The sequence below is a fragment of the Pezoporus wallicus genome, unplaced genomic scaffold (assembly GCF_028554395.1).
Source record: "Pezoporus wallicus isolate ANWC-B61680 ecotype Strahan unplaced genomic scaffold, APGP_CSIRO_Pwel_v1 contig_5231, whole genome shotgun sequence".
NCBI classification, from domain to species: Eukaryota; Metazoa; Chordata; class Aves; order Psittaciformes; family Psittacidae; genus Pezoporus; species Pezoporus wallicus.
In genome coordinates, this window is record NW_026635973.1 from 1,802,136 (window position 1) to 1,825,658 (window position 23,523).

General features: G+C 39.7%; 1 protein-coding gene across 1 annotated transcript; it reads right to left on the minus strand.

The window, feature by feature from the left end:
* Positions 1–1,420: 1,420 nt before the first annotated feature.
* LBR (lamin B receptor) lies at positions 1,421–22,992 on the minus strand. Its single transcript, XM_057398823.1, has 14 exons — positions 22,861–22,992; positions 18,363–18,543; positions 16,209–16,403; positions 14,622–14,705; positions 13,835–14,036; positions 13,053–13,249; positions 12,240–12,294; positions 10,506–10,700; positions 9,092–9,195; positions 6,746–6,871; positions 6,481–6,649; positions 5,323–5,403; positions 5,102–5,224; positions 1,421–3,898 (listed from the first exon to the last, which is right to left on the minus strand). The coding sequence occupies exons 2-14, from the start codon at positions 18,525–18,527 to the stop codon at positions 3,738–3,740; spliced, it is 1,857 nt and encodes a 618-aa protein (XP_057254806.1). The 5' UTR covers positions 18,528–18,543; positions 22,861–22,992; the 3' UTR covers positions 1,421–3,737.
* Between the last annotated feature and the right edge of the window lie 531 nt (positions 22,993–23,523).

Sequence of the window (23,523 nt, forward strand, 5' to 3'; positions counted from 1 at the left end):
ACAAGAAGTATTTCACAAGGGCAGTATTACTGGCTCAGAATTCCCCATTTTCAATTGCAGTGCAAAATGACTTGTAACATCTGGCTTCAGTGGCACTAGGGAGGCTTCTGAGGAGAAAGAGGGATGGTGTGAATGACAACCACACACACAAATAAGCGGCTGGAGTACCAATCCCCTTCAGCAACCTCATCCCTGCTCTCATGATGGGCAGGACCTGTTTTCCTCCTGGTATTCCGCACCACTGGTTGTGTTTACAGTAGTTCTACAACAGGTAGAACTGATGTTTTAAACGCCTCAGAAAAAACCCAAACCAAACCAAAGGCAGTGCTTTGCTTTTCTGAAATACTACAAACAGAAAAGCACTAAGTATTTTCTTCTAACTTTAGGGAACTTCTATAAGAGAACAGTGTTGGAGGGTTTGGTTATACACAGTGTTCTCCAACCCCACACTGCAGAGGTTTCACACCCTCCCTGGGACAGCTTTCACTCCACATGAGGCAAGAACTGTGCTTCTGGTGAGTTTCAATGAGCCATTGTAAATGTAATTTACACAAACGTGTAGCATTACCTCTGGTAAATAACCTTCTGAGGCAAAACTACCATGAGTGGTCATTTAGTTATGTTGTATTTCCTACAGTCTTGTTTGCATTAGGTCAGATCAGCACAAAATTGATTTCCTGTGTGGTACCTACAGCTCTATCCCACAACTACATGAAATTGTTTCATTTTTGACTTCCAAGAGAAGCTGTGGGGAAAAAATACAGTGCAAAACCATGCAAACCCAAGTGCTCATTCTGTCTTTTTACAGCTAATTTTAATGGAGGAACAAAAGGAGGCAAGGGATGAGCCTTGCCTCAAGACCCAGGGCACCACCACCTCCAGGGATGACAGCATCAGTCTACCACGTGAGCAAGGATGGAGCCAAGGAGTCACACAAGCAAGGGCCCTGCTGTGCCAGCTCTGACCCTGGAAGCTCTCAGACACGGTCAGTGATGAGACTTTCATTCATCTGAAGCCATCATCTTTCCCGGTAAAGGTAAGTTTTGCCTAACATGACAAGTTGCTGTCCACTGAGGTTCCGAGCCAGCTTTCCCTACCCCTGCCATGCCACCTACTTCTTAGTGCTTTGATTTTCTTCAGTTCAGAGAGATGAGCAAAGTAGCTGTTGGTGGCTCCATAAACTTTTGCATACAGAGAAGCAGAAGGAAAGGAAGAAAACAGAGAACACCTTTTAAATGGAGCCCTCCTTTCATCAGCGCCCAGGCAGGCAAAGAGAAGCACCACAAGCTTCGAGCAAACGTTTGTAACATTCGGCCCACAGCCACAGATACAGAAGGAATGTCAGCAGACACACACCTTTACTTCATCAGGTAAATCTCTTTTTTATACCCCACCACAAACTGGAATAAAAAAAAGGCACTAAATTTTAAGCAAAAGCTTTATTTCAGTTTATAGACTTGTTTGTAGTAAAAACAATTACTTCAAAATCAAATTCACATAAAACTCAGCATGTAAATAGAGGGAAGTTACCACTGCTCACAATCTGTTTCTGAAAGACAAGGGCTCCGTGTTACATTTCAACAGCCTTGTGTGGCAACAGATAAAACTGGGATGGCAGCAGCACCTCTTGCTTTGCAGAGTGAGGGGTTCAACTGCCCCCCCCCATCCGTACACTTTGAACCACCAGCTGCAGGCTGGGGCATTTGGATGATTGATCCGTTGTTTCCCATCAATCCACCGGGCAGCATATCCCAGTTTAATCTGCTACTGCACAGGAGTGACAGCTCCTCACTCTTGTTACAGGCACTGCTATCTCAGAGCAGGAATCAAAGTACTTGTCTTAAAACATTTCCCTTACAACACCACCATTACAGATTTTTGGAGGCAACTGTCACAACCAAGCTACATTATTTACACTTCAAATGTACAATTCTCCTTAGGAAGATGCCTGTGTACAAAATAGAGGGTTCTTTTATTTAAAAAAATCACGTGATAGTTTTTAATTACATCAACATTTTAAAAGAACTGAAAATAATCGATGAGTAACAGCAACATTCCCACTTCTTAGGAACCTTCCTGCAAGCATACAAGTACATGCATTGGAGTTAAGATTCTACTAAGCTGTTCTGGACGCTTTGTGCTATACAACCTTCTGTTGGAGGTCTGTGAAAAGCTCTCAGTGTGATGACAATAAAAGTTAGTTAATGCAAGACTTATTTCAGTGAAATTATTCTACTTATGAAGTCAATACTGCGAAGGCATCCGATTTACAGCCAGTTAGCCAGAGACCACGGCTAGTAGTAACTAGAACACATACATTAGTTAAAAAGTCAAATATATACAAAAATATATTAGGAAGTGGTTGAGTTTAACCACAGGCTCATGTAAAAAAATGTTGTTTTAAATAGCAATAGCAAAAAATAGCCATTTTCTCTATCCGCAACAATACAAAAGGCAAAACCTACATATGAGGTAGCGATGCCAAATTAAAATAAAAGGAAAAAAAACCCAACTTTGGATTGAGGAGCATGTCCTACATTTTCATAGCATCTCTTTCAATACAAATATTTCAGTGACCACTTCAATTGGTTTCAGAATTAATACATTAATTTACAAAACCTTTTTTATTCAATGAGCATATTTTTAAAAAGTACTGGAAATGGGTTTAGTTACTGGTATCTCCTATTCCTAAAAAACCCCAAAGCTTTCGCCTTTTCAAATCCAGAAAGACTGTACAGCAAAAACATGGAAGCTCTATTATACACACATGGTAAACGCTATGGTACATTAAGACATATACAGAGATCAGAAGCAGCCAACTGTGGTCATTTTGTTCTTTCCTGCACCTTTTGCTACCCTGTGCTCACCACTGGATGCAGGAGTAGGGTCTGCTACTCGCTTCCACAGCTCTGCCCACAGCTGGAACAAAGTGTTTGTATCATCTACCTTCAGGAGCCTGAGCCAGCAGCATGGCTTCTCTCTAGGGTCAGGGGTGCTGCCAGGAGTCCCCCTTGGTCTGAAACTGCCTCAAGAATGCAGGGATGGGATGGGATGATTGTGCCCTTTTACTTCTCCTCCCACTCCCATCCCATCCCTTTGTCCCTCCTGCAGGTACAGGGGTCACCTGAGCCTCCCTGACCAAAAAATCCCATTAATGAAAAGCCAGGAGGGGGACAAGCACCCAGCTGAGCTGTGCCAACTCTGGCCCGTGGCTGCAGGGCAGCACTGGCAATAGCACAGGCCCCTCACATGGGTCAAATCCTCTGCTCCCAGCTCCACCAACCAAAAGACCCTGCTGCTCCTTCAGTTCAGGCAACTAAGTCAGACAGCTGAAGTTAGATGGTACAAGCAACAGTAAAAAATGAACTGGATGGAATTTCTGATATTTATTGTATTAAGAAAATAATATACTTTACATCACAGTGCTTAATTAAATGCAATAAAAATGTAAACTTAGGATTCTAGATAAAATTTAACTTGAAAGATCAGGGCTCCAAGACTTTCTAAAATTCACAATTTTGGTAAAAATTGAAGTCACAGACAGTCAGTTCCCACAACTCACATTTTAAGATTACTTGTAAATAGCTGTTGATGCACTCCACTGTTTGGTCACCTTTGTTTGTTTGTTTTTAAAAGCCTAAATAACAAACAGACCAAGTGCAAAGGTAAGAGGTATATTTTTATTTGCAAAGAAACTAACTTTAGAAGGAATTTGCAAATCAGGCATCTAGAGTGCTCTAGTAGATGTAAGGAAATATGCGGTATGGTACACGCTGACAGTACCTTTCCCACGCCAAGCCGTATTTCTGCTTACAGTGATGTTCGTCACGAGCTTCTCGATGAACAAGCAAGCAGATGAAATAGATAACGTAGAAATATGGTAAAATGTGAGTAAAACCTGCAGAATAAAGTGAGAAAGTCTCTTTAGGCACAGCAAGGAAATGTTAGCTATTAACATGGACATGGAACTGTTGGAACAAGTCCCGAGGGCCATGAGGGTGATCAGGGGACAGGAGCACCTCCTGTATGAAGATAGGCTGAAAAAGTTGGGGCTGTTCAGCCTGGAGAAGAGAAGGCTGCGTGGAGACCTCATAGCAGCCTTCCAGTATCTGAAGGGGGCTATAGGGATGCTGGGGAGGGACTGTTCATTAGGGACTGTAGTGACAGGACAAGGGGTAACGGGTTAAAACTTAAACAGGGGAAGTTTAGATTGGATATAAGGAAGAAATTCTTTACTGTGAGGGTGATGAGGCACTGGAATGGGTTGCCCAGGGAGGCTGTGAATGCTCCATCCCTGGCAGTGTTCAAGGCCGGGTTGGACAGAGCCTTGGGTGACATGGTTTAGTGTGAGGTGTCCCTGCCCATGGCAGGGGGTTGGAACTAAGGTCCTTAAGGTCCTTTCCAACCCTAACTGTTCTATAATTCTATGTGCTGAGCTGGTGACATACTTGTCATAGCCTGAAGCATCTTATAGTTGTAAAGCATCAAAAGCTCACAGGATAGTGCAAAATGTGACATACCTACATGCAGAGAATGACCCACCAAAAATCCCAGAAAACAATCCTTAAAATTAAGTCTCAGAATTTACTAGCTTAACACATGCAAAGTTGTCACATATTTTAAGTTCCCTAGCTATCAAAACCAGAGAAATAGGTAAACCCCTACAAGCACAGAGCTGCCCCACACAAGCCTCACGAGGTTCTCTATTTTGGCTGGAGATGGTAACTCTATCTTTGCTCAGAGTGCACTACTTGACTTGTGGATGAAAGACTAGACATGAGCCAGCAGATATGACAACACTTTAACAAAGCCATTAAAAAAATGTAAGGAACAACTTATTAGCAAGCTCCATTGTTACTTGATGATGAAGTGTCAGAAGAGTCAAATCTATAGCGGGAGATGTCAGATCTACAGTTAGATATAAAGGATAAAATGTAAAGGAAAAGAGGTGTTGCATTAAGCTTACACCAGAGAAATTCATCATTCAATTCATTACAGGTTTTAGCATCTCAAATAATTATCACTTTGCATTTCAAACCCAGCCAGATGCTAAAACACACCAGCACTGTTAACAAACTCCATCTTAGCTTCAGGAACTTACCACAGGGGAGGGACCACGCCAGAGCCATGATGATATCACCGAGATAGTTCGGGTGACGAACAAAACCCCACCAGCCTGTGACAAGAAGCCCTTTCCCAGTTGCAGTGGGTATAGATTTCAGATCTGTGAATAGAGTATTGTAGTCAACACAACTGAAACGTGTGTTTAAACACTACAAAGAGGAGCTGTGTAGCAGCTGAACAAATACAAAATGCACTCACAGGCCAATTTGGGATCTGCTGGATTCCTTCGGAAACTGTTTTTCTGGGAGTTTGCACTACGGAATATGTAATAGCCAATACCTGAAAAGAAACAGTATTTGGCATTTTCAGTATTGTCCAGTTTTCTTCAGCAAAAGCTCTTGCATGCTCTCTGCCACTCTCATTACACTGAAGCCTTTTCCTTAGGAAAGGTACCTGATATTCTCCGGTTCTCAGCGCTCTAACAAGACAGGAATGCTAATGGAAACCTCTGTTCTATATGCTCTTGCACATTATTCCTAACATTTTGGAGAGCCTTTATTTTTACTTCTACTTTTATGTCTGACCTATAGTTTATTAATGTAAACTTGGGTTTGAAATTCACATAAGGTGATGTGCTGCAACAGCTCTACTAGCAGCCCAGTATTTGCTACAGTGCCTACTATGTAGACTGACCAACTATTCACAATATTAAAATACATGATCACAACATAATTCAGATAAAGCAAATAAAGAAAAAACACCCTGACAATGCAGAAGAGGTTGTATTTCTCAGCAGTGCTCGTACTAAGTTGTATTACCTTCATATTTTTTCCAGGTGTTTGAATTCTTTGACACTTTTACGAAAGCTTTCCTTAAGGTTTACTACTTAGATAAAGTGACAAACTGCAATGCCCTATTGGTGGAAATTTAACATCTCCTAAAGGTGCAAGATTGTTTCTCAAAGCACTTGCTAGATAAAAGAAGATGCTTTCTGTTGACATAAGTCTGTAAGTATGGGAATTAGGAAGGGTGATGCAAATGGTTAAATAACAAAAACCTCTTTTACTTTAGGTTCAGTAAAGCATAACTAACACGGTATTGACTTCCTTTTCAGAAGAGTCACACCAACTGACTCTAAAAGGCACTTCACCCAAAACATCCGAGTCACTTCTGAAACTCCAGATGACATCCACCTAAAGATGGCCCTCAACAGAGCAACTGCGTGTCTCATTTATACTTCATTAATAAAAGCTTATTACATTCTTTGTAGCCAGAGACATGCTTCTACCACCTATGGTAATGCAGAAAATATGATCACTGCATCTTAGCTAAAACTTCACCTTACAACTCAAAACCAGAAAATCAGTACTACATGATTAGTACCGTAATAAAATAAAAACGTTTACTATAACTTACTGTTCAGAATTGTGATTGCAGCAGCAACAGGCCAAGAAATTGCAGTAGGATGACCAACTAAATAGAAGGCCTGCAGACTGTAGACAAATGGAACCCACACCAGATCTCCGAATGCAAGCATGAATCCAAATCCATCATGGGTAATATCCATTGTAGTCAAAACGGCTTCCTAGAAACAAGGAGGAAGGAATTTAGAAAGTACAGGACTTCATTCATGTAACGTTATAATTAGAAATGCCAGCAGTTCAAGATGATTGTCATTTACCTCATTCCAAAGAGCATCCACCACATACAGAAGCTGAAAGCTGTTCACAAGTATCATTGACAGAGACGGCATGCTTTGATTGTGTATCTTCATCTCCGCCAAGAGCATTGCCAAGTTTATAACAACCTAGTTTAGAGAACATTTTATTATAAGTTTTCTGTGTAGAGGACAGTGGTCTTTTCTGTTCGACTTCCATTAATTTGGACTATTAATTAATAATGACATATTAATACAGATAGTTTTGACCTATGTGTAGGTTATAAAAACATAGTAACTTATTTCACAAACCACAGTTTGCAACTAACTACATTTCTGCAGCTGTATAACCTCAACACATGAATACTTTAAGAAGGAGTTGCATTTCCCATCAACCAAGGAAGCTAAAATGTAGAATTTTTCCGAAACTGCGTAAAAATGGTCATTAAAACTCTGGCAACATGAAACGTTTCTAAGTACTTTTTCCTGTTTATGAATACATATTGTTTCCTTAATACCAAACATACATATCTATGTGTGTATATATGTGTATGTATATTCTTTATATAAAATAAATATATATATAAACATATGATATGTGCACATATTCCATATTGTTATGAACTATATCATCTATTAATACATGTCTTAAATATCAATACATATTTTTCTACATTTTTATTTATAAATATATAAATATATAAATTTTAATATATAAATAATATAAAGTATATTTATATATCATAAATATACAATATATATTACATATATAGAGAGATATAGATACAGAATCATAGAATAATTAGGGTTGGAAGGGACCTTAAGATCATCAAGTTCTAACCCCCCTGCCATAGGCAGGGACACCTGACACTAAATCATGTCACCCAAGGGTCTGGCCAACCTGGCCTTCCCTGGGCAAAATACATCTATACATCTCTATAGAGATTACAGATAAATATAAAATAAATTCTAAATATCAAATTTGATGTACTATACATATATTTACAGATAGGTCCATCTATAGATAGAGCTATATAGTATATATTACATTTTATATTATATATATTATACATAGATTTTTAGCTATGCTATCTCTATAGATTTTTTATATATTTTTACAGACCTCTATTATATAAAGTATATTATATATTATAGATCTAATATAAAATTATATATACATCTCTATATAGAGACATAATATAAATATAATTCAATATATTTAATAATATATTTCATATTATGTATCTATATATAGCTATATGGATATATATCTCTATAGAGATATAGATATATATAGGTTTATATTTTACATTACATGTCTTTTATATTTATATGATATATATAAAAATATAAAATACATTTTTATATCTCCATAGAGATATAGAAATACCTGTATCTCTCTATATATTATATAGTTATATGTAATATATACTTATTATATACTATATATAATAAAATCATAGGTAGTATTCATCTATAGACAATATTACCTATATATAGATAATATATATACCTATAGACAATATATATAGGTAATATTGTCTATAGATATATACTACCTATGATTTTCTTATATATAGTATATAATAAGTATATATTACATACCTATAGACAATATATATCATATATTACCTATATAGATAATAAACATCTCTATATAGATATCTATATAGCTAAATATATAAAAATACGTATTTCTATATCTAATATTATACTAGAATATATGCATTCTAAATTATAGAATTATATCACAGTATATATCTACATAAAAAATATTACTTTATCAGATATATTATCTGTATATAGATATACATGTTATATAATATAAATATATCTGTCTAGATATCTGTATAACTATAGATATATAGATATCCATCTGTGTATATATCTATACATATCTATATATCTGTATTTTATATGTAGACTACATATAAAGATATCATATATTGTTATATATATTACATATTTCATATTATATACTTATATGCATATACATTTATAAATATGTATTATATATGAAATACATATACATGTATTTCATATACATGTATTTCAGAGGTTATAGATAAAATATATAAGTATATACAGAAAAATTGTTTATACAAACATAATATACATATTTGCATTAATATAAATGTTTTATATTTTACTTATATATGATATAGTTTTCTATATATATCTCTATATATATCTCTATATATAGTTTTCTATATAATTTTATATACTATACACATAAGCATGTATTATCTATTTTATATAGAATACATTTTATCTATTCTTATATATAAGAATATATATTATATATCTATATATAAACGCCCCATTTGTCTAATATTTAAGTGAATAAAGTAACTAAGATTACTGACTCACCCAGCCAATTAATCCTGGACGCAGCTCACAGAAGTATTTGAGATCAAAACTGCCAATACGAGGGTTTAATTCATGTCCAGTAAAAAAGTCATAAACAAAATACCCTGCAGGTAACACAGTCCTTGTTAGCAACATTCTTCTTTTTATCTGTCAATATCACTATGCTCCTCCCCATAAAGAAGTTCCTACTTTATATTACGGTTCTCTCATACATAAAAATCCTTTAGATTGGCAAGAAAAATGTAAGAGTATATGCAAAACACAAAGCACAACTCACACGGTTTATATTTTTAAGAGGCCCATATATTTTATTTACCAGGAGTAAACACTTTAGAAGTTATTGCAGTCTTATTTCTCCTTGACACTTGTTTCTTTTTTCTTTTCAGCCTTATCCTCAACCTCACATCACATTTTCTATGAATGCGGTCTCATGGTATTGAGTAATTCTACTTTTCCTCCTACTTAAGCACTCTTCTCTGCGAGCAAGAATTCCTTTAGCTGCGATGTCTAAAGGAACGTCACAGCTGCCATCAAGAAGGACAAGAAGGAATATCCAGTACCTGGACTTCAAGATACCCTGCACCAAGTTAACGAACAACAAGCACTTTACAGAACAGTTACAGAATGCTACCATGCCACTTACAGAGACTAGAACTGCATTTTCAAAGACAAAGCAATTTATGATCACTTATTTCCCTTCACGCATGTACAAGCTGCACTGATGAAGGAACTAAGGACTTCTGAACACTTCATCTTAATGCACTAAACGGTCTGTCCATAAACTCCCTTTCTTAGCCACCCTATGACCATTTTTAAAAGTAGTCTGTTTAATATTTAATGCCAGTCTATCCTTGTCCTACAAAACCGGCTGCATAGAATTGATACTTTCTAACCAGACAGTCTCAGGACTGATTCAAAATTTCTTTTGGAAACTCCATTCAGATTTTTTTAAAGGGTACTTTTAAAACCCAACAAGTGCACAGCAAAATTAAGCTTCGTAACCTCAAGTTCTGTACCCGACTTCCCACTGCCAAAACATCTACAGCTTTTGGTTTTCCTCTCCATTCCCCGCTGTTGAAGGCCCACTGGCAGGGGCACTATGAAGCAAACTAGACAAGCCTCAGCCAAATGCTGAAAACAGAAAGGAGCTGTCCTCTCATCTCTAAATGATTAGAGCAGCAAAAATATTTGCGTGTAAGCTACTTGAGATGATCCAACTACAATCTTAAGTATTTTACAGTATCCGAGTGTGAACAAAAACCTGCCATTAAACATGCAACATGCATTTTGTATTAGCTGCAAGTAGATATCAACAGTAATATAATAATCAGCCCTAAATCTAAGCCTTTCATTTATAACAATGAAACTGTAGCAAATAATTGCAACGAAATGATCCAAAATATTTCTAACTCACCAGAATTTCCACCGGGGGCCAGTTCTTCCTCGGGTGCTTTCAGGGACCGAATATACAGATAAATGCTCAACACCGTGGAAAAAGCTGCAGCTGACACTGCAAACTGCAGGAAGTGATCATACAGATAATGAAGTTCAAATTGGAAGTATAATAAAGTTCCAATAGCTGCAGCAGTCAAAACAAAAGCATAAAACCCTAGAGGATGTAAACGAAAGACATATTAGTGCAAATTGAAATAATCATTCTAGTAGAACCTACCCAGTCCAGCATTCCCGCATTTGTATGCCTCCCAAGACTTGCTGATAATCCAATAGTGTCTTCCACATCCCATGCTCTTCAGGTTTGAATTTCTGGGGTACAGCAATATACCAAAGAGATTCTATCTAAGCCCTGTAATTTCCTGTGCTCTTCATCAAGAAGGTAAGATGCAGAGACGCTCCGAGTGCAACCACATGTTTTACAAGGTAAGATCCCATTTCATACTGTAGTGGGAAAATGGATGCTGATACTAGTACTGGATAATGACAGTAGGTAACTTCAAGAAGAAAATACGGTTATCTTCATGCATACCTCGATAATAGTAATTAAAGGTTTCAAATAAATAATCAAGTAAAAACTTGAGCACTAAACTTTTGTAGTGTATTAAGTCACACAGAATGGTATGATGCCCAGATACCAGCAGGCAGTTTTACATGGCCCTCACCTAAGTACTTTCTACAAACCCTTTCACAGGGTCACAATGGTCGAGGTTAGAAGGGATCTCCAGAACTTAATTTAGTCCAACCCTCCTACTCACAGAGGGTCACCTGCAGCCCAGGACCATGTCCACACAGCTTTTAAGTATCTCCAAGGATGGAGATGTCACAACTTGTCTGGGCAACCTGTGCCAGCGCTCAGTCACCCTCACTGGAAAAAAAAAGTGTTTCCTGATGTTCACGTGGAACCTCTTTGTGCCCATTGCCTCTGGTCCTGTCACTAGTTGTCTTTGTTTCCTCAAGAAGGCTTTCAAAGCTGCTCTGAGAATTAGCCTTTGAAGCAGCAAGATGATGACCTCTTTTCTTCCCTTTTTCCTTTCTTTTTTAAAACACCCAGATCACGTAGCTTATTTCCTCCCTTTATCAGAATACAGAGAAAAAAAACCTTGTGGTAGTATGCCCCTGCTAAAGACAGAGGTCCGAAATGAACGAAGTTATGAGGCAGCTTTAATATGACTCACCTCCACAGGATGCAATTCACTCTGCATCTATGAGGGCATACACCATCTTTAAAATGGTGTGTGACACAATGGTCTACTATAAGAAAACCCACCTCAACCTTTTAATATAACATTTGGATTCACTACCACCAGGGTCCTTGAAAGGACTAATCAATTAAATAGGTAGTCTGGAATACCAGCAAGGCATCAAAGAACACTTTTCTGTTTAAGCCTGAAAAAGCAGCACTGCTGAAATATGTGAAACCGTACTATAAACCTAGCGGAGAAACCTGCCTTATTCATAAGAAGTGAAAACAGATCTGAATAAGGACTTAGAACTGTTCTTTGCCAGGCAAGAACACAGTAAATCAATTACAGCACACTTCTTGTTAGTCTGTAAATTGGAGACATCCAGGACCCTCTCGACATACCTAGTTTGATCACAGAATGTATCTTTCCTCATTTGTGTTTTATGGTACAGAGTATTGCAAATCAGCCAGTGGTATCAACCGTCAGAAGAAGCAATGCAACCTGCTTACCATTTATCCGGTATTGCAGTTTCCTTCCATTTGAAAGGGGCACGCCTTCTACAACCTAGGAAGAATGAAACAGCAGTGTTTCAATAAAGTACTGAGGACACTGGCAGGGGAGGTTAATCAAGCACATCTCCACCACAAAGAGATTTAATCAAGGCGATCAGCTAGACATTTGCAAATCAGGTACTGCTCTCAAAAGCATAGTCTGCATAGCAAAAGGGTGACAGTTCTTACTTGAAACATTTACATTAAAAAAAAAATCTCTTCCTAACCAGTCTCAAGAAAACAGAGCTCCAATCACTGTAAACATGTACAGCAACAGAACACGATGAGTAAATGATCTATTTATTGTAGTGTTCTTTCAGAATCTGCCAGTGTCCCTCAAGTCACAAAATGAGGGAAATGGAGCATTTGCCTCATATACATATGACCAGAGAGATTAATAGCTTCCTGTAAGAGAAGATTACATTCCAAAACATTGGATATCACTAAGAAACCAAGTATCAAATAGTTTGCCAATTTTAAAGTCAGAAATCTAGAATAATTTCAGGTTTCTACCAGGCAGATTTTACCCATGCTCCGATTTGAACTCCTTGTGTCTTTTCTGCTGTAAGACTGAAATGCACAGCCACTAAACTCCTAAACCATGCTATTTTAAGCTTACAGAAATCTGCAGTAGCTATATTCTAGCTTAGTATGGCAAACTAATTCATCTGCTTTCAAATTCACTGCATTAAGAACATACCCTACCTTCCAGCCTAACACACTAATTAATTATCCATAAAGACCCAACTTCTTTGCTACTGAACAGCTTACCTTTCCAATTGGCAGTAAGTAGAACAGAGCTTGAAGGAAAAACCACAGAAGAAAAACACCAAACACCCTTGCTTCCCAAAGACTTTCAAGTGCTGGGAGAGGAGGGGGGAAGTTCATAAGACTGGGGTCATCTTGTTTGCACATCAAGAGCAAGTAGAGTACAGTAGCAGGCATGAAAAATATCAGCGTGAAGGTCCCTGTAAATAAGCATCATGCAGTATGAGAAGATAAACACAGAAAATTAAGAACAGTTTCAGTCCCAATGACAAATATCAGTATTAACTTTAGTGACAGAGAAGAGGTTGTCATTATCTACTCCTGAAGCAAGACTGCAGCAACCCCCGAGTCATGTAATGGGTCACAGAGTCATTCTTCTCACTTCCATATGAGGTCACACAACCAAACCAAAGGATCATGCCCACTGCATCCCTTTAAAGCTGTTCAATAAAACTGTATGAAAAGCACTTCACTGCTGAGTTTCACAACTGTAAGAACTTTGCTAGTTACTTCTTAAGTTTAATTTGGAAATAATTAAATCCCACTGTGCAAGTGGAAGGCTCAAGATCTTCACTGTATTTCACAAGAGAACAAAGTGTAGTAATGATTCCTGGCTGCCACCAATACCAGCACAGACTACCTGAAGCACTGTCATGTGAGTGACTCTAGATTCTGCATCCAGGGTACAAACACTGGACAAAGAGTTCTTGACACAACTGCATGGTCAGTAAGTAAAAACCAGAAAAGTACTAGTTTTCAACTCTTAAGACAATCTGCACACATACCAATTCTTCCTCCAAACTCTAGCTCCTTTGTTTTTGATGGTGCTTTCTCAATTGTTTTTAATGATGCTTTCTCAATTACTTTTTTTGTCTCAAAAATCTTTTTCTCTGAATATATCTCTTCTTTTTTCTTTTCTTCTTTTCTTGGACGCAAGCTGTACTGTTCAAGCACACGCGCTATTTCCAGGTCTGGTTTCAACTTTTGCTGTTAACGAATAAAAAGAATTCACTAAAAAAATTCCCAGTGGTATTATCTATTGTACCCCAGTATTTTATATTTAAGAGGACATTATTCACTATAAAATGTACCTTGCTCCTATACAGTACTTAAGTTTATACATTTATATGAAGAGACTGCTAAAACCAGTTTCACTGTGATCAGTTAGGCCATGACTGTGTATCAGCAGCAGTTCCAGTAGAGGCATCCATCTCCACCCTCCTCCACCTCTCCTTTCTACTCTAAGTCTGGGCATTAGCTAACAATCAGAACGGGCTTGGCTTAGGAAAAAAACCACATAAATTAATAAATCACTTTCCAAGGCCAAATATTCATACTGGAAAAGCATGGCAATGAACACAAGTAATCAGTGAGGGTTTTACAGAAACGCAAATCCAGTACTCTGACAACTTCATCCCCTGAACTCACTTGACTGAACAGTAAACTTCCTTGAGCTCTAAGTTTTACATTGTGTTCTATTTCTCCTTGATGAATGTATGTCCCTTTTCTAAGGATTTCCAAGAGAGCTGTTAGAATGTGACACCAGACTAAGGGTAAATACAACGTTCATACCTCTGAGATTACGAAGGATGTGTCATTTCTTTCTGTACTCTCGGGTTCACCATTGTACCTTCTTGTGTTGTTCTCACTTGGTTTCTGGTTACACGAAAAAAACATAGTTTTAGCTTTCTGAAAATAACAGCTGCATGAAATATATAATGAATAATTAAGAACAGTAACTATCTAGTTATTTTTCTACTGCCACTACTCCAGTTTTCTCCAGAGGAGAACAAGTGGCTTCAACATCTGCAGCATGGACAGTTTCAGCTCCCAAACAAGGGAGGAAAAAATCATTTCAGTAAAGAAAATGGTTAATTTTATTTTTCTTCTTTCCCCTTATTAACAGTGACACTATGACAGAATGCAGCTTCTACGTTATTTTTAACTCATCATTAGGGACTGCCAAATACAAAATAACTAACAATGCCATTAGGAAAGCAGAGGCAATCTCAGTGTCCCATGTACGACACTGCTTTGCAGGACTGAAAGTTTGCTTTCCCATCAAGTTCTTTTTCTGAGAAACAAACTGTCTTACAAAAATTCTTTTAACGTGTCTGCCTTACTTATCCCTTGGAAGACACGACTCATTTTCTTTCAACTTAAGCTTTGATGAAAAGGACCAAGTGATTCCAGTTGTACAGCAACCAACTGATCAATTGTACTCTTTAATCAGAAGCCAGGAGAAAACCACCGAAGATATTTTAACGTTTTTGTCCAAAGTAAAGCGTACCCGCTGGCTTCAAACTACTTCAAACAAGCATATGGTCCACAAGCTATGCACTGGGTCACACAACCCAAAGGAGATCACTGCAGAACAAAAACCACAAGAGTTTCAGTGTCAAAGAATGTTTTGGTAGTAGCAATTTACTAAATTAAACCTATCTATTTATTTTAGATTGCCTGGTCTAGGGTACTTGAAACTTAACTAAAACATATCCATTTTCAGCAGGCCAACAAAAGGCATTTACAGTTCAAGGGACTGTGTCTCAGACAAGTATCCCCCTTGAAGCTATCTCTCAAGGGCACAAGAGGCAGAAGAAATGTGTCTTAATAGAGAAACATCAACACTGCTATTCAGCATTTACAGAACGCCAGAACCTTCACAAAAAAGGCCAAGAACAAACACGATAAATTTCAACTGAAAAAAAATAAATAATAGCAATATATGATAAACTTCCAAATCCTTACAGGGCAGTTCTCATAATGAAAACAGTTCTGCAATATTATCAGTCAGCAAGGCTATATATCTATCTATCTATCTATCTATATATTTTACACTTGAATTCTGCAGTAATTCTCCCACAGAAGCCTCACATGAGCTGTGTATGAAACCAGAACTCATTTTATTTCAAATTCTAATACTTACTATGCATTGATCAATACATCTTAAAAGGAGGCTAACTTCTTTTGCCCTGTTTCAGAAGTGGGAACATATGGCATATGCTGACAATGACTTCAGTATTACCTACAGCTGGCTTTTACAATAATAAACCCAGTTTGCATAACATAAATCTTTCAAATAGCAAAAGTTTGTTTTAAAAAAAAATCCAACACACACATCCCGCCCCCCTTAAAGAACAAACAAACAAACAAACAAACCAATGCCAGTGGAGCCAAGCTGGTTTCTGAAATGGTTTTCTTTTTGTCATCTTTAGGTTCTCTGCTTTGGGAAGAAGAACGACGTCTGCCTTTTGCTGGCCGACCAGGAGATCTAGACCTAGATCTGCTAGAACTTCTTCTGGAGGGAGAGCTTGAAGAAGACTGGCTCTTCCTGTGCTTGAATGATGACTGGGACTAGAAGAAAGAGGGGAAGAAAGCAAAACCTTATCTTAGATGTTTCAAAGAACAGTTTTAGAATCTTGGCTCTTTTTCCTGATACGGACTTTGGCACACAGCTCTACAGAACTGTCCCTTATCTCCTTTACTGATGCTGTGCAAAGGCTGTTACAAAGAGCCACTACAGCATACTCATTCTGTTGGTAAGGCCCAGACAATCCTATCTCAACTCCAACTGCAGACAATTTCTGTTAAAGCTACAGAAATCAGCATATGGATGTAAGCCATCTGCATGAGCATTAAGCTCTTAAGTGTACTACCCTCTTAATCTTTTCCGCAAGTAAATGAATTGATGTTTTTAGTTGTTGCTAAGTAATGTTTACTTTGACCAAGGACTTTTCAGTCTCATGCTCTGCCAGGGCAGAGGGGCACAAGAAGCCGGGAGGAAGCAGAGACAGGACATCTGACCCAAACTAACCAAAGAGGTATTCCATACCACACCACATCATGCCCAGGATGTGGAACTGGGGGCAGTTACCCAGAAGGGCTTGATCACTGCTCGGTCAGGCTGGGTATCGGTCGGCGGGTGGTGAGCAGTTGTATTCTCTTCCCTTGTTATTTCCCTTATTATTACTGGTGGTAGCAGCAGTGATTTGTGTTATACCTTAGTTACTGGACTGTGCTTATCTCAACCTGTGGGAGGTACATTCTTTCAATTCTCCTCCCCATCCCTCCGGGAGAGGGGAGGGAGGAAGGGGTGGGGAGTGAGAGAGAGACTGCGTGGCTGGACTTAAACCACAACAAACTGTTATCATTTCAGTTACTTTGATTGATTAATGCATTTGGCATATCAAGATGCAACAATCTGTTTAAGGCAACACAGCTCAAATCAACACTAAAATAAACCCTAAGTCAGCTAAATCACTAAATTAGAAGTGATAACTAATTTCTTAAGGAGTTTTCACAAAAAGCATTGTTTTATTTCTCTGTGAAGTCTACAATGCTAATTTTCCCATGTAAATTTGCCACAGCTTCTATAAAGCACAAATGCTTTTTACAACAAAGAAAGGTATTTTCTCAGCTGGAGTTTGCTAAAATGAAGGTAAACAAGTTAGAGCAGTGAAAATGGTTGTCTACCTTGAGGCAGAAACCATCTATTCCAAAAGAAGGCCAGTTTCAGGGCAGGTACACTGCCACCAAAAGTGAAACTATCTCTCACATAAAGACACACAAGCTGGTTTTGAACTTCTGCAGACTTTGGAACGGGCCTTAAAAATCAGCTACAGCAAACACTCAAATAGCTTTTTGTCTCCTGCATTATCACATTTTGAACTGAAATGAAACTTGTATGCCAAGTTGTAAAGGCCTTTATTAGTAACAAAAAATGAAATAATGAAGATACGTAGTGAGAAAAGGATACACATATGACATGACCCTTTCTCAAAGATACCAAATTGTCACAAATAGAGCAGTTGGCAAAACTTTTGGGGTCCTAAACAGTACAAACTGTTCACAGATGTTTTAAGTATGGTCCTAAAGAGCATGTGCTATTTATATTTACACTGAACCTTGACTACACGCTTGCATTTGGTTTTGGATTTTGCTATTTGCAAGTGGAAAAAGGTCAAATGAGTACCACCCTCTGATTATTTGCTTTAGAAACTACCCAAAACCAATTTCTCACCAACAATCATCCTATAGAGCTCCTGAAGGATTTTACTTGTTTTTTTTCCCACTTGTTTTTGCTCATCGTAAAGAAAACAATCACTCTTCTTTAAACATGGGTCAACATTCTGGACTTCTAGTTTAAATGTCACGTAGGAAAAAGCTGTTATTTAGCACCAATTCCCTGAAGACACAGTTAATGAAAACTTGCAAAGGGACTCTCCAATTATAAGTTGTATTTTACCTACATCACAAAAAAATCAATATAATTATCTGTTATAAATATTGGTAATTACATAAACGTGTACTTACTCTTATATCACTTTCTTTCAATGCAAGTTCAGTCCCATCTTTGTACTTCACAGTATAAAGATGAGAAACATCATCATAACTAGTCACTTGTACTTCATAGTACAGGACACTTCCTGGCCAACGGCCCATTACCACCTCGCCATCCGCAAACCTCCGGTTTGGCATTTTCCAAAAGGAATCCCTAGAAAAGAAGTAAACCAATACATATGACAGCTAAACTTCAGCTGTTACGAAAGAAATGTTCAAATGTATTAATAGTACATCTAGACCTGTATTCAACTGCGATATATAACCTCCATCAGAGCCCATCAAAAGTAGGCAAAAATGTGTATTTGACCATAATTACAAATGCAGTCGCATAATCTAGAGGGGAAAAAGTGAATGGGATGATATCTAAGTATCCTCTAATCCTGTTTTCCTGTGGTTCTAAAAGAATGACTGAAGTGATGATTTCTAAATGTTAAGATAAGAAGTACCCAATCTATTCAATACACACAGCCACATTACATACTTTCTGCCATTTATTATGTCAAACACTCAAAAGGTGGATAACACCAGATTTTGGGCTCCTCTATGGGTTGAATATTTTCTCTTTTCCACCTATTCAGCACAAAGCATGTAATGCCTTTTGCAGAGGCCTGTAGTAAACCAAAGTACAGCACCAAAGCAATCACACAATATCCTGAGAAACCAAATCCTATGCCCCTATCTGCATCATAAGGTTTTACCCGATATTAGTAAAACATGGTTTAAGCAACTACCACCCTTGGTCCACCATACCAGGCTGATAGGAAAACCACAACTGCATCTTCACATTTGAAGACAGAACTTTAGAGAAGTCCTGTATACCTCATTGAAAAGTGCCTTGGTATATGTCATTGCCTTCTGAAAACAGGTATCTGTAGAAGAATAGCCTGAACTTCTGTGACTCAGGTCTCAACACAAAGTGAGGCTATCTTCAAAGACTAAGGTAAAATACATACTAATTTACATACTATCACCATCTGAATGGGAAACATGGCGGGAGAGGAAAAGGGGAAGGGAGAGGGAAGAGAATGAGACCAAACAACCCAGCAAATAAGCATTTTAACTTGCTTGCTATAAATACGAAGCCACAAAATCAGGTGAAACCAAACATTTAACTAGGTGCTCATTCATTACACATTAACTAACCTGCAGTGAAAAGTCAAGATTCTTTGGCAAGAAAAAAACCTACTGTTACTATCCAATCCCAGACCTTGAGAACACACTGGGGGATGGGGCTGAGTGAGGCTTTTCATCAATAAACTTTCACTCTGGCATTTCCTGAAGCTGCTGCTGCTGTTTCATTTTGCACCTGTGTAGCTCTCAAAGTCAAAGGAGAAACCGAAACCTTGGCAAAATCCCCTCATGTGGATTTTACTAGTAATATTTCTAATTGCTTTGAAACAGAAACATCTGGCCATCTCCTCTGCTGCATAACATTTGAAGGAGCATTCTGTTTCACTGATACTTGCCAGTTAGAAAAGTTATGAAGAGTTCTAGTTTATACTCACAGGCACAAGCTCTTCCAGCTCAACTATCTTCTACCTGTTTCTTATTTTCTGCATTCCCACTCCTCTGTTTTATCCCAGTCAGTCATAGCCTTGTTTCTTCTGACTCCAAGACGTACAACTTCATATTTTTATTTCAAAGTCTTCTCCATGCTCTTCACACCCCCTTTAATCCCATGGGAGGTTTCTGCCTTTTCTGCCCTTGTTCACATAAAAAAAAAGTTCCTTTTCACCATCTCTGGGCTCAAGACCTGATCCCAATCCCCATCTGTCTCCTTGTCCATTTTTCTCACCCAAAAGATAGTTCTTTAGGAGACCCATGTCTACTAATGCTCTTTCCCCAGTTACTTGCACAGCTCCTTCCTCATCTCCCATAAATAGTTTTAAACACCGCTCCTTCACCAAGTCCAGCCATCACTTTCAGCAGATGCAAGAACCTGATCTGACTTCATTTCCTCTTTGCTGTTGTACTTATAGAATCACAGAATAGTTAGGCTCGGAAAGGACCTTAAGATCATCTAGTTCCAATCCTACACTCCAGCTAACCGTTTCTTTCTCCTGACCTGGAACACCTCAGGCATCATGTGTAAACTCAAGAGCCTGATCAGGACAAAGCTGCCAGATCCTGGGACAAAGAGGTGAAAACCAGAATCTTTGAAGTTTAAGTCCTTTTCAAAAAGGGAAACCCTTTTTCACAAAGTTGTTACTAGGGACATGTAAACTCATGTTTTTTACTTAAAACAGCCACTTCAAAATTTCATGGGATGAGAACATGCAATTCTCTGCCAAACTTCAAAACCAGGACCTTTGCACACAAATGTGAAATCAGCCCAAAGATAACCTGATGATTCTTTTTGAAGGCAGAAAAACCTCCCCTTCCTCCAATCTTGTTCTCAAAAGGAGCTGAAGGAAGTTTTAAGAAGTTGCAAAGCACAGCTGAAGGACCCAAAGCTAAATCATGTCATGTAAGACAGCCTGAGGTAGATATCAATGATACAAAAGTCCAGAATAATAAATCAATTTAAGCAAGTGGAAATGCTAGAATGTGATTCAAAGTACTGAACAATCTTACTAGTTGAAAGATCTATTATTTTTTTTTCTTGAACTTTAATAAGGACATCAATCAGTAAACACTAAAAAAGACAAATATCACTTCTTAACCTACCAAGAATTACCACCTTGTTCTGCACCCCTGTGCCTCCTGTGAGGGATTCCTCATTCCCTAAATCCCACTTCAAAAGGCTATACCTTTTAAAGGCAGCCTTAATCTGTTCAGATAACAAAATCCATTACTGGCATCAAGAATAATAAAGATCTTTTCTAAACTGTGCCTTTTTAATTACATTTTTAATTTCATTTTTAATTTACTTTCTTTCAAGCTCTACACACACCCCTGATAATTTTCTGGATCTCAGCTGGCATCAGCCCAATGTTCAGTTGCCATACACAAACTTTTTAATTTACAGGGCTTCTTCATATATATCCAAGCAACCTCGAAAGAAAATTATTTCAACCAATGAACTCTGTACTGTACAGACACCTGATTACAAGTATATTCACTTACTCCCAAGTTGAAATTTGTGTTTTCTGCACCATTATGACTTCCCTTTAAGAAATCTAAGGAAACAGCTCAAAAGGATTTTGGATCCAATACCAAGCCAATGTATTTAACTAAAAACTCCCTGGAGCTTAAAAGTTGGTCAAGAAGAAAAGTTACTGCCGACTCAACCAAGAGCAGAACAATTACAGAGAAACATGAAAGAGAAACATATTGCCCCATACAACCATTTCTGGTCTTTCTCAATGACCCTCTCACTAGGTATGTGGAAAGATATTTCACTTCTGTCAAGAAAGAAAGAAGAAAAAGACTGCTAGCTCGTAGTCACTAGAAGATCACACCATATCATCACAAGTTTTAAGAAGAAATAAAAAGAGACACTAAAGTTTCCCCCTCCTGGAAGAGCTAAGTTCATAAATATCCAGTAATTCTACTTTCCAATTCTGACATCCCACCACTGGTAGATATAAACCTGTGTGCGTCAAAGAAGAGAGCCAGCTAAAGGCAAGAAAAAAAAAATGCAGTAAACCAAAGGCAACATTAGCAATCAAGGCTCACAAGACACAGCTGCCTATACAGAAAGTTAATATTCAATTCACCAGTATTCGTCATTAACACTGAATTCCCCAGGGGACTGGGCTGTGCAGGACCTTTTCAGGATCACCATTCCACATTTCTAGCTCTATCGCTATAATGGTGGAGGCATTTACCACTGTTCCAAGCTTGGCTCGACTGAAGAGCCGAATCAGCCTCACCACTAACCACCAGCACAAACGCAGCCTAAGATAAAACAAAACTCTGCCAATCCCCAGACAGGCAAAAGAGATTTTTCCCCCTCTAAAAAGGCCTTTCAGCAGGAGCACCGAAAGCGGACGCGGCGCGCCAGGAACCTGAACTCCCCACACAGGGCCACGGCGGTGTTGACAGGAAAGGACACACGTGCAGAGAGGGGGGAGGCTCGGCTCCCAGCCCCGCCCCGCCCGCGCTCCCGACCCGGGCCTGGCGCGGAGCCTCGCTCGTGGGGGAAGGGAGGGGCCGCGTAGGTCCAGGCCAGGCCGGGCCGGGCCGCCCCTCTCCCACGGCGCACCCCTGCCTCACCAGCAGGCCGCGGCCTTCCCCACGCCAGACCCTGCGCCGCGGTGCCGCTACAAAGGAGAACGGGGGCGTCCCGAACAAAGCGGGGAGACAAAACCCCGCTACCCCCGGGTCCCCGGCGGACACGCCAGGCAGCGGGAGAGGGCGCGGCTCGCCCGCCCACCGCGAGAGAGGCTCGAGCGAGGCCGCGGCCCGGCGCCCGCGCGTGGGGGCGGAGAGAGGCTGCGGCGGCGATTGGCCGCAGCGGTTCCCCCCGAGAAAGCCGCGGATGGAAGGGGGGCCCCGGCCTGCCCCGGTGCCGCCGGCCCCTTACCTGGCGCCCGCCCGCACCGGGCAGGGCAGGAAGCGCTTCCGCGGAGCAGCGGCAGCCGGACGCTGCCCGCCGAGGGGAACAACCACCCTGAGCGACGGTTACGGCGGCACAACGGTCCGCCCCCTCGCCCCGCCTCTTCCCGCCCGCCAACCGCGCCTATTGGCCACGACGCTCCGTTTGAATCGTGGGTGGCCGCACGCTATTGGCTGCCGCGCGATGGCGCGGTCCTCTCGCCCGTGGCGTGCCGGTCGCCCGCTCCGGTGAGGCGACGAGCGGGGAGGCCTGGCCCTCTCGCGGCGGCGAGGGGAGCCATAACGGGTGCGAGTGGGGAGGGAAGGGAAGGGACGGCGGGAGGAAACATCGCGGTCGCCATCACGGCGGCTGGGACCGCCCCAGGCCGCTGGCGCCGCGCAGGCCCCGCCGCGGGGCGGTAAACAGAAACGGGGCTGTTCCATAGGGAGCGCTCGCGGGGTTGCCGCCTCAAGCGCTGGACTGTGGTGAAACGCTCGCTCTGTCCAAAAGAGAAATAAAAAAAAGAGGAAAAAATAAGCAGTGTGCGGTTACCGGTGTCTTTCTGAGGCACCTTTTGCAGAAAGGGGTATTCGAGTTCCTGGCAGGTTTTGAAATCGGGAAGTCTAATGCATGCTTCAGCAGGCTGAACAG